The 12,207-nt window shown below is 34.7% G+C and overlaps 2 protein-coding genes across 3 annotated transcripts; one reads left to right on the forward strand and one right to left on the reverse strand.

Moving 5' to 3' along the window:
• Positions 1–8,114: 8,114 nt before the first annotated feature.
• On the forward strand, positions 8,115–9,914 carry LOC114350212 (uncharacterized). Of its 2 annotated transcripts, none has more exons than XR_003655689.1 (3): positions 8,115–8,584; positions 8,659–8,782; positions 8,865–9,566. XR_003655689.1 is itself a non-coding variant. In XM_028300917.1 (3 exons), exons 1-3 carry the CDS (start codon positions 8,516–8,518, stop codon positions 9,523–9,525), a joined length of 840 nt encoding a protein of 279 aa, XP_028156718.1. In that variant the 5' UTR covers positions 8,119–8,515; the 3' UTR covers positions 9,526–9,914. The 2 variants fall into 2 exon arrangements, 1 of the variants encoding a protein (XP_028156718.1); XM_028300917.1 differs by having other exon boundaries at positions 8,119–8,584; positions 8,673–8,782; positions 8,865–9,914.
• On the reverse strand, positions 9,842–11,948 carry LOC114350211 (putative nuclease HARBI1). Its single transcript, XM_028300916.1, has 5 exons — positions 11,485–11,948; positions 11,133–11,414; positions 10,591–10,978; positions 10,377–10,510; positions 9,842–10,287 (listed from the first exon to the last, which is right to left on the reverse strand). Exons 1-4 carry the CDS (start codon positions 11,737–11,739, stop codon positions 10,380–10,382), a joined length of 1,056 nt encoding a protein of 351 aa, XP_028156717.1. The 5' UTR covers positions 11,740–11,948; the 3' UTR covers positions 9,842–10,287; positions 10,377–10,379.
• Between the last annotated feature and the right edge of the window lie 259 nt (positions 11,949–12,207).

Raw genomic sequence — 12,207 nt, forward strand, 5'->3', positions numbered from 1 at the left:
AACTTTTATGGTTACTAAAATAATAATCATTAATACACTTCGAAGAGTTCCAACACTGGTAGATGGTAGGACAGGTGCAGGCGCTGTAGAACAAGATGAGAGCTGCAATGACAAACAAAATAACATGTTAGCTGCTAGCTAGGATATAGCTACAACACATATCTATTATCCTACTAATATTATAAATGCGAAAGTTTGGATGTCATAATATCTGGATGTTTGTTACTCTTTCACGCCAAAACTACTGAACTGATTTTGTGTAAACTTAACAGTATTATTGTTTGTAACCTAGATTAACATACAGTCTATAATTTATGACAATCAGTGACAAACTAAATTTTAAGCGGGTGGAGCCGCTGGCAAAAGCTACTAAAAATACCTTCATTATTTGTGCAACATAAATCATACTGTTCATACATAATAATAATATAAACATACATTATCATATTCCATTATTTAACTTACATATTTTAGAGTAGCAGTAGCAGTAACTGGAGTATTCTCCACCTGGGTGTGGGAAATTATTGGAAGAGTTCCAACACTGGTAGATGGTGGGACAAGTGCAAGTGCTGTAGAGCAAGACGAGAGCTGCAATGAGAAACAAAAAAAACATGTTAGCTGCTAGCTAGAATGTGGCTGAAAAATTGTGATAAATCTCAGTCACTGTTTTTTTTATGCATAACGAGGCAGGCTTGACCACAATTTAAAAACGCCATCTATCGACGTGCTTTTGACGGTCGTAAACATTCATGAGAGCGAAGCCGTGAAACGTATCATTCGTCCTAATTAGGAACTAAATGTTACATTTACAGAACTGTTCATCATATTTAAAATTTAATCAATAAAGATATTTTATGTAATTGAATAATTCACTGTGTTTAAACAAGCAAATCAAAGTCTAAATTAGTGACCGCCATCTATCGACGTGCTTTTGACGGTCGTTAACATTCATGAGAGCGAAGCCGTGAAACGTATCATTAGTCATAATTTAGTAATTAAATATTACATTTACGGAACTGTTTATAATATTTAAAAATTTATGTAATTGAATCATTCACTGTGTTTAAACGATCAAATAGTATTCAAACATTTAGATAATAACGTTAAAAACAATTGAAAAATCCTATGAGAACTTTTTCGACTTCTACACGGACGAAGTCGCGGGCAAAAGCTATTTGTAAAATCATCATTTCAGCCATAGGACGTCCACTGCTGAACATAAGCCTTTGTAAAATAATTAGACTAAATTATTAAAAGTGCCTACCCAAAGTCATTATTCCACGCGGACGAAGTCGCGGGCACAGCTAGTTATTAATAAGGCAATAATGTAGAATAAAATAGAAAAGTATTTATTTGTCTCAAAACAAGTTTCATTTACATGTAGGTACGGGTACATTATTATTCTTTTATTTCACACAAAATGTTCACGAAGCTCAATTTTAAATAAAATCTACAGTTAACTGGTAAAAAATTAATTCTATAGAATTCATAAAAGGGCTCCTGAAAAATAAGGATTAAATTTTTCCCTTCCAATTAATTATTCGGGCAAAAAAGTTTTATTGTATTAACGAGGTTTTAAATAGTATTTATCGATATTCAAATCAAACACTTAGCATAAATGACTTCAAAGTAGTAGAAAAGGTATTCGCGCACCATAGATCAAGCTGCGCGCGCGCCGGCTGTGACGACCTTACGCCGATTTCACTGGCGATCATTATCTTTGCCTAATTGCTGTTAAATGCACGTTTTAACGTAAACCACTAATTCGTATCCCTGATTGGTGATGTGCGATATCGATAATATCGAACACTTCGAGCGTGACATTTTTGTTTTGGATTTTGATTGCATTTTTTTATCCTATGGGCCCCACGTTCTTTAAAACATCCATCTACTTTTGAAGATCTACATTTCTAAATGAAACGGAATGTACTTACTGGAGTACATTCTGTTTCATTTAATACTTAAGAGTGCTGCACCTACTATAATATTTGGGTCCATAGACATTTTACTCAAATGTTTCAGATAAGAAGAGTAACAGTGAAAAGAAAATGTATTTTTATGCATTTTTGTTGAATTAATAACAACTTCTGATGATCCATTTTGAAAACTTCACAACTATTTTAAAAATAGTCACGCATACTTTGGGCTCTACTCAATTAAAGTTCTAAATGAAACTCTATTTTTGTACCTACTTAAAGTACTTTCCCCATTCAAATATGTTGATAGGCATGAAAGAAAAATATTATACACTACATAGCCTACCAGGTATGCAGCCTACAATGATTTTTACTATTGTTCAATCTATCGATATTAACTTTTGTTTTACGAACATCACTACTGAAAGAAAACTATGTATTATTTACTACCGCGATTTTGAGTCTTATTCCTTTGTCTGAAGTAATGAAGGAAATCAAAGTCAGTGATTAAGTAATAACAAAAATTACGTAACACAAAAGTCCTTCTGTTTGTATGTACAATGTTAAATAATTTGTTTGGGAAAATTGCTCCATTGCGTTTTTGTTAGTTCATTTGTTAGAGTTAAGTGATCGTATAAATGGTTAAATTAGTTTTTATGATGATAATTTTATGGATATGGCCTTGGTTTTACTTTATGGTGGTTGAATGATTACCACTATACATAATATTAGACTATATTCAGTTAAAAATTTAAATAACGATCTAAATAATTTGCCAACTTTAACCAATTGATTCAAAGGCCTTTTGATACATAACGCAGTTAATTATCTATAGATACTTATCTGCCTCACAGTTAAGGAATCGTGTAATGAGATATTAAACCACTGAACCGATTTTGATGAAATTTGGCATAGAGATAGTTTGAGTCCCGGGAAAGGACATAGGATAGCTTTTATCCCGGTGTTTGAAACAAGGACGCGCGCGATAATGTTTTTCTGTGACAGACAAAATTCCACGTGGGCGAAGCCGCGGGCGGAAAGCAAGTCTCTAATATAGGTTTTGAAGGGTTACAAATGACCTCAGATCATAGAAGGGAAATTACTCTCAGATTAAATGAAGTGTAGGGCTGCCTAAATTTTTGATAAAAATATCATGATAAGTATGACAATTTCAGTTATAAGCACCTACCAATTCACAGTCAGACACAAATCATGGAAAAGCTAATTGTATGGTTGGCGACTGTTGCAAAACATGGACAATGGAGCTGTATGGGGCTTGCGACACCACAGGCTAACAATGGCGGCGATTTGTCGCTAAGTACGTGTCCCTAAGGTTATATCATAACGATAGAAGTATGAAGTACTTACTGTTCATGCAATGCAGTTATGGTTATGAATATAATAGAAAGATTTCGGTTCAAAGTAAGTCGTTAAGGGTGGATTCGACCAAACAAGAGTAAATATTAATCTCGGAATAAATCATCAGTTTTGACATATTTCCCACATAAAACTGTCAATGTGTCAGTTATACCAGGAGTTATTCTCGGATAAAAGTTTGGTCGAATCGGTCCTAAGGCAGACAAATCAATAGTAGGTAATATTTGATGGAAGGTAGATTGTATACCAAAACTTCAGCAAAAAGCTACGGAATTATTCCCACTTCTCATTCCCACCGCTGAAAGTTCTTTGCAGCCAAAATCTCATAAGGTCTAGGAGCTAATATCTATGCTACACATCTCTCTATATTTTTGACTTATCCTGTCATCATTGTCGGCTAGAATACTATCCTTACAGATATAAGCTCATCAATATTTTCCATATTTCTTGAGAATCTGTGCACAAACTGTAAAAAAAATAAATACTAGAAGTCTTGGATTTAAATACCACATTCTAAATAACCGTTTAGTGTATTTTCACTCAGTATTTTTACTAGTTCCCCGCCATTCCGTGACGTACCACTCTCGCCTCTGGCTAGATGAGTATTAGCGGCATTAGGCGTCGGTAACGCGAATTACGTCACTATATTATTAAGGTAACTGTTTTGTAAAGGTATCGTCAAACTAGAGTTAGACCGAGCACTGACCGAACCTGCACTGACCACGTTCGTTTCAGTTAAATGACTTTCAGCTAAATTAATGACGTCCACTGCTGGACCCTTGTCCAGAGGCCTCCCCTAAAGATTATCCATCCAGTAGCCATCCGTACTTCCCGTGACCTCTGACCTGTAGCCTTATTCACGTAACAAAACTTCAACGACAACATATCGCTGAGTTGCGATCCTATCGAGTAATCGTTCTGTCGAAATGACCCTTGTAAATACGTATTTAGAACTGTTTTTCAATGGGACGACTTCTAATCGTCAGCGAGATTTTGACTGTCAAAATACGTGAATTAGGCCACGTAGGTCGGTCGTCGGTCCACCTAGTGGGAGGCTTGCTCACACTACGCCTTCTCTGTTCTTTCCTTTTCTTTTTTGCTCGAATCTAATTACTTTTTTAATGATCTTATGTGACTAAATTTGACAGTTTTTGTCCGGTATGTAATAAACACTGTCTAATCTATTCTGAACTTCAAAAGATCATAATTATTTCAAACTAATTCTTACGCGCGCACGGGTGACCTTTTGCACCCTTTTGTCACCGTGAAAGATTAGGTATATCTTTCTCTTTTACACTTTTATAAATACAAAAATAGAGACATACTGTCGCGGTGACAAAAGTCAACCGTACGCGCGCGCCTTTAGTAAGCGAACGTTCGCTCGCTGTTCGCTCTAGCGGACACATACCTTTATTAACACGTGCGCGTGCGCCGCATAACTGCGACTGACGTGTGGTTTGTGGTATTTATTTGTAAACATGTACGGGGCTTATAGTTATTATTTACATAATTTTAACGGGCTTAATATTATAGCTGTGTTTTACGGTCGAGTCTTAGTTGAGACATAAAGGAATTTGATTCCCCTGTGAATTCAGTTACCGTTCGTGACATCCAAAGTACCCGAAAAGTTTGCAACACGTCTTTGATAAAATTGGAATAAGGTTGGGCTGGCAACTTATTGACCACTTTGGGTGAAACGGTACCTATTACTACACGATCTTAGAGTTTCAGTCAGCGTCAAATAGTTAGTGACGTTTTGCGAACTTTTTGGCTAATTTTGGTGTCTCGAACTATCAATATCAAATAAATCGCACCTTCCGCGACGCGAACTTTATAGATTTTCTCCTGACACCATGATAGCCCTTTCAGCACAGAATAATACGAAAGTGCGTTCGACTTTGAAAAAATCTAGTGAATTGGTAAATCAATTTTACCGCGCCAAGACGCTTCCGATTGATCGTACGGTTCGATATATTTGCTATTTTTCATACAAAAACTTTCAATGGCGTTCAGTCGGTGCTGTGTTGAGTGACAAAGATGGACGTGTACCTGACTACGGGAGGCGTGAAAAGTATTAATTTATTTAAATTACTTCTTTTGTGGATTTCAATAAATTTTGTGCGTATTAATTTAAATTATATACTTAAAAAATATAATTCGCTTTAATTTTATAAAAAGTTAGATGTAGCCGAGTACCAGGTACTCCTAAAGTTCTACAGCACGAGCGTGCATGTCGGGACGATGTTTGAATTTTTGGTAATGTAAGTAATGGAAACCTTTCGAATCTTTTAAAGGCCTGAACATCAGATTTACTCTAGAATAAACTCAAGAATGTCTCCGAGACACATAAAAACCAAATAGTACAAATCCGCTGTAGAAAATACAGCCACCAGTGAAAATATCGAGAGGATACCAGGATTCTAGTACCAATAGATGAACCAAAATGATCCCTTTTATGAAAATATCTAACCCCATGTGTTATTGAATAATAGCCTCGACATCTGAGATTCAAAAAAAATAAGTTATTACTAAAAACGAAAGCTCATGTTCAATTTTAAGATGCTACTACCCCCAAAATTCAGGTTTTGACAGAGTTCTAGGTTAGGGCCATGAGCTATTTTTGAATTTTTTTTCCGAAATTAGTATCTAATTACGATATCATGTCTTTATAAAGAATAATAAAGCTCCTTATATCTAAAATGTCTTTTTTTAATTAGTTTAAATTGTAATTGTAATTAAATAGCTATTCATAGGTTCATGACGGATTGATACGATCGTGCGGGGGGGTTTAAGGGGGTTAAAGTCATCCCCTAAATTTTTTCGCTATTTTTCTCTATTTACTAAGATCCTAAAGACCCCAGAAACTAACGCGATTTTTTAGAAATCGTCAATTTTTTCTCTCGTGCTGAAAGGGATAGTGTTATTTGAAAGCCCAATAAATAAACTTAAAGAAAAACAAATGAAGTTTAGAAGTAGAAGTAGTTCAAATGGTACCAATGTTGGTGGGAAGTGGGGATGCATACGTTTAATAAGTGCTTGTCGTGGGAGGTGCGATTTATTTGATGCCGAGTGTATTTGACGCTGACTGTAGGTACGTATAATAAACAAACAGAGTTATTTCACATCAATAATATTAGTAAGGATTAAAGATACACAGATAAACATGAAGATGCGCAAATAAAGATAAAAATGTTAACACACTGATCGAATGCCCCCTTAACTTACCATCCACGTTGTCACATCAAGCTACTCGTATGCTAAACACTGCGGCTTATGTAGTGGTATTAAGTTCTCTTTTTCAACAAAAATAACAGTATTATCGACTATATTTTGACGCGTAATCATATTTACATTTATCGACAAATATTAGTCGACTTGACCTATGCCAACAAAGAAGAACGGTCACGCCCCATACAAAAAAAACCCAGACCCGACAGAAACGAGACATATCTCAGTTTTTTTGCCATGTCTTAATTAGTTAAATTATACAGTGTGTCCGGGCTTGTAGTGATCAAACTTTAAGGGCGTAATCTATGGATAATTTTATCGATGAAAAGACTTCAAATTTGGGGCTTGACCCATTTCTCGCAAAATTACGAGGATTTAAGTTTTTAATTTTTAGTTTTCACCTCTTCCTTCAAAAACAAGTGAAAGCGTGGGTAGCTTAACACTAATAAGCAAAAATTTTATATCATGCGATAGCCAATAAAATTATCTATTAGCAGAAGTAAAAAACAGATACAAGTTTGATACATTTTAAGGGAGTAAGAATGGATTTAATTAGAAAAAAACATGACTTTTTTCACTTCTTTTTCAGTTATTTTCCAACACAAGAAAAACCAGGTCGTTAAGGTATGTTTTATTTGCATTTTATTATTAGTATTTGAGCTATTCTACAAAACGAATGTAAATTTATTAGTCTACGTCTATTAGTTTCGACTCACTCGATTATTTCTAAACTATACAAGATATCGAAAAACTAGTTACTGATTCTGAACGTGCTTCACGAGCTCTTTCAAATAGTACCAATAATAGGTTACAGATTATGGAAATTGGTAACATTGAATTTTTGGATTTTGTAACTTCTCGTTTCCACCCTGTATAATCCGGCTGCATCTCCAGGTCACCTACATACATTCCATAGCAGCTATTTAGGTACATAAATTTACCAATTTTGGTGATAAATAGGCATTTTGTATTAGTTTTTGTATGACGCCTGAACAAAAACAAAGGGTAATATTTTGGTGTTATACATAGATTTCGAATATAAAAAATATATAATTTAACTAATTAAGACATGACAAAAAAACTGAGGTATGTCTCGTTTCTGTCGGGCCTGGGTCACAGATGACCGTTCTTCTTTATATCAAGCTTTACTTTATGTAGAGTCGTATTTTTTGCCGTGTGACAGACATAATTTTTATCAAGGGATTTTATGATATAGATTTACTATAAAGTCAGCAAGCTTATTTATCAGATAGGATCTATTTACTAACTAAGCATAGGGCATTAGGGTACCTATACTTAGATAATAGGGTGTGGTTCAGCAGAGTCTAATATGAACACACTTCCGCGCTTCCCTTAGATGTCCCTTAAGGCGATAAGTTCATAAAAGGAGCTTTAGTATGTTTTGAACCTACTTTTGAAAGGATAACAAGGAAATAGGGTTTGTATAAGAAAGTATTAAGAAATTTTTGTTCCCTTGAACTTGCATTAACTTACTGTAAAATCATTTTCTTCTGCAGCCTTTAACCATTTACGGTCTTATTCATAATAAAATGCTAATATAGGTTTAAAACCTACATTAGCTAAAACGTTTGATAGGCTTAAAACACTCTTATAAACCTCTGATAAAAAACGTTATTCATAATCGTTTATAAACCTTTGATAGCTAAAACAGAGTTTAATATTTTCTTTCCACAGACTATACAAAAAGAATGAACGAAAACAGCTTTTTTGGTGATTTAACTTGATGGACCATGTAAAATCATAGACAAATCGCAGAAAAAAAAAACAAAAAATTGGCAGCTGTGACGTTTTACTTACTGACATTGACATTTGGCACGAAAATTTAATAAAGTTTTCGGTTTTTTCGATCAACTCCCAAGTTTTATCAAACTTTTATAAAACTTGGGATTGTATGTTCTGGATTCTGTACCTCTTACCCTGTACTCTGCAATAAGCTCTTACGACGACCCGGCTAGTTACATCGGATACTAATTATGTCCATGACGAAGGAGAACAGACCGCCTAAAAGGCAACGATCAGAAAACTGGTTGGAGGAAGATAAGGTAGTACTTATTTTTAGCCTGATAAAGTGCCTACTAATTTTTGTAGCATGGTTTTATTTATGTTTGACGCCTAGTGTTTGCTTTTCAGTATTTGCTGAAAGAGTTGGTGAAAGAAAGAGTAAATGCAATCGAAAATAAAAATACAGACACTAACACGAATAAACGGAAGGTTGCGGCTTGGGCTGATTTACAAACAACGTTGGTACATCTTTTGATTTCTGCCTTCAATATAAAATTTTGCCTTTACCTGTAATTCAAAATCCTGTCATTTCTTTTTCAGGTTTAATTCAATGTGCGCTGGTATGAACCGCTCCATTACCCAGTTAAAATCGCAATGGAGCCTCATAAAAATCAGTGCGAAGAAAGACAAGACCATTGCTAGGCAGGCTCAAATTAAAACTGGCGGTGGTCCACCATTATCAGTGCCTGACGATAGGGCTGATGATATAGCATCTTGGTTGCCCAATGAATTTGTAGTCGATGTTAACAGATTTGACTCGGACTCAAATAAAAGTGAATTAATTAACATTCAAGAGGAGGAATCAACTCAAAATACGCAAGATCAGGAATTGATAAATAATGAAGAAATCCAATATGAATTGGTGGTACTTGATGAAGAAATAGAAGATACACATGCTTGTACTACTAGAGGCATATTGGAAGATAAAGAAAATAAAAAAGTAGAGGCAAAAGAAAATAAAGCAAAACCTAATTTTAAAGCACCAGCAATCAAAAAAAAAAGGAAACTGTTAAACAAAGAAGGCTTAATTGATTTAAGCAAAGTTAGGATTTCCGAAATTGCAGAAACAGAATCAAAATGCCGGATTGAACTGCATGAAGTTCAAATGGAAAACGAACGGAAGAAAGGGAGAAACTTGGATCTTGAGCATCAATTATTACAGGAAAAACTTAAATATTACACTCACATTAATAAAGAATAATAAGTCTTTTGATGTTAAAGTTTTTCAAGTACTAACAGATTCTAAATAATAAGTTAGTTCCTCCCTTACTTCTGTTTGTTTTTAATTTGTATTTTATGCAGTTCCAATCCGCATTTTGATTGTGTTTCTGCAATATATTTAGACGGCTATGAATATGTTTACTAGTCATAACTTAATAAGAGTTTGAGATTACTATTAACTAGCTGTTGCCCACGACTCCGCCTGCGTAGACTACTATTTCTGTAACCTACAGGATCTGTGCATTTTTCCAGGATAAAAAGAAGCCTATATGTTATTCGAGACTATATAATCTATCTGTTTTAGCAATTTATTTGTTTATAAGAATTGAACTGTGATTTTTAGTAAGTAAGTTTAATAATTGTACTTAAATTAGTGATATAAAGTAAATACACATATGCCTAGTCACAAACATTCGCCTTTATAATAATAGTGTAAATTATGGTTATTTTGTTTTAAATGTAGAAGGTTGATAACCTCCGAATAGAAACGTTTATACTTAAGCAATTTCTTTGTTTTAAAGAATTGAACTGTGATTTTTAATAAGTAAGTTTGTTGAAACTAATTGTACTTAAATTAGTGATATAAAGTAATTTGTTTTGAATTTTTGCAGAATAATTGCTTTTTTAAAGAGAACTACAGGTTTTGTTTTTGTGATAGTAACAAATTGGACTGAAAATTGAAATACAGGTATTTTTCAATCAAATATTCTTTTTATTTTCATTAAGATGCCAGGAACAGTATCTGAAAAATTAAAATACAACATTTTCATGAACTCAAATGACATTACATAAAAGTAAATCGTTGGAATTTATCAAAATGTATTTTAGTACCATTCAAAAATGTTGATTTATAAAATTTTGTAGTATCAACTGCGACCTACGCCTCAACAATGAAGGTCGGTTGTCGTGAACACTGTTCTCCGTCGAAAGTTGCGGAGTTACAGGGACCTGCTCCATATGTTGTTCTGAAAAATATTATGAATTTGTCAACATTTTGTCATAAAGATTTGTATTCCTTATGTACAGTCAAATTGATAACATTTACCTAACAATGTGTCATTCATATCAATGGCTATATTATGTAATACAGCCAATGCTATGATCACAGCTTTTCCATTTTGGAGGCTTACTGGTAAGCCATGGAGTAGGCATTGGAACCGCTGCTTCCACACCCCAAAACACCTTTCAACAGTGTTCCTAGTTGAGATGTGAGCATTATTGTATGCTTCTTCTTCTGGACGACTAGGCCTTAAAATAGGTGTAAATAGATATGGCAGAAGAGGGTAGCCCGAATCGCCAATAAGGCGTCCTCTAAACTGCCTATCCTCAAATCGTTGTTTTATATTGCTCTCCATAAAAATTCGACTGTCATGTGTACTGCCTCGCCATCTAGCCACTATATCCATTATTTTGAGGTCAGCATCACAGACAACCTAAAATAAAAAAAACAGTATCCTGTAGGTAATCCATCCAATAATATAGTGTTGAATGTTGCTAAAATTTAGATCATACAAAGTAAAAATTATAGACATTATTAAAACAAATCTTTCTCTGTTGTAAACTGTATAAAATCAAAATATATTTTACCTGAACATTCAGGGAATAATAGCCTTTTCTATTAATATAGTACTGGGCCATGTCACCTCCGGTTTTTTTAATTTTAATGTGGGTGCAATCTATGGCTCCTATCACCCCAGGAAAATTTTTAATTGCTCTAAATTTGGCACTAATTCTTTCCTGCTCTCCTATAGTGATAGGCATTTTGATGAAGGAATTTGCCTTATTCGCGATTGCATGCGCGACTCTGGCGCATATCCGGCTCACTGTCGGCTGACTTAGGCCATGGAGGTCACCAGCATCATCTTGTACCTGAAAATGTATGAAAATAATTATAGCAGCCACGACAAAGGGATAAAATAAAACACTTTTTTGTGCTTACCTCACGACGTCCCCAACATCTTATGGCCACTAAAACTTGCAGTTCAGGACACGTGCCACCACCTCTAGCGCTCTGAACCAGATCATCTTCCACCAAATCTATGATGGTGCGCACTGTGTCCTTATTGAACCTATATTTTATTTTAAAATTTAGGTCCCGCAAATCGAATGGGTTGCTTCGTTGGCGGTAGAGCTTTCTACGTCGCGCTGGGTCGGCATTATTGGCTAAATGCACAATTGCATTTATAGCATTCATTTTCACAAGCAAGGATCACAGCAAGGATATTTTGAATAAATAAACCAACGAAGTGACATTCATATGAAATGACATTTATAAAAGTTAGGTTAAAATAGGTTTATTAGAGCTTTAAACAAGGCCCGAGCTCTCGATAACTTATCACACAGTTATAAGAGGATTTTAGCGCTAAATGACGATTATGAATAACAATTTTTATCAAACGTTTTATATACCTCTAATAAGCATTTGATAAAATGTGAAAAATGATTATGAATAAGACCGTTAGTGTTTGTAGAATGGGGGTTTTCGCGTATGAAAAATCCGCCAGATGGCAATACGTAGACGCGAGGTCCAAATGCTGCATGATTGACATGACATTGACAGATATTTCAAAATCCACCAATCACGCAGCAGTCAGACCCCACATGCACGTCCCGCCATCTAGCGGATCTTTTATACGCGAAAACCCTCATTCGACTAATAATT

This window comes from Ostrinia furnacalis, unplaced genomic scaffold (genome assembly GCF_004193835.3).
Source record: "Ostrinia furnacalis isolate ACB-3 unplaced genomic scaffold, ASM419383v2 OfSCF0817, whole genome shotgun sequence".
Lineage (NCBI taxonomy): Eukaryota > Metazoa > Arthropoda > Insecta > Lepidoptera > Crambidae > Ostrinia > Ostrinia furnacalis.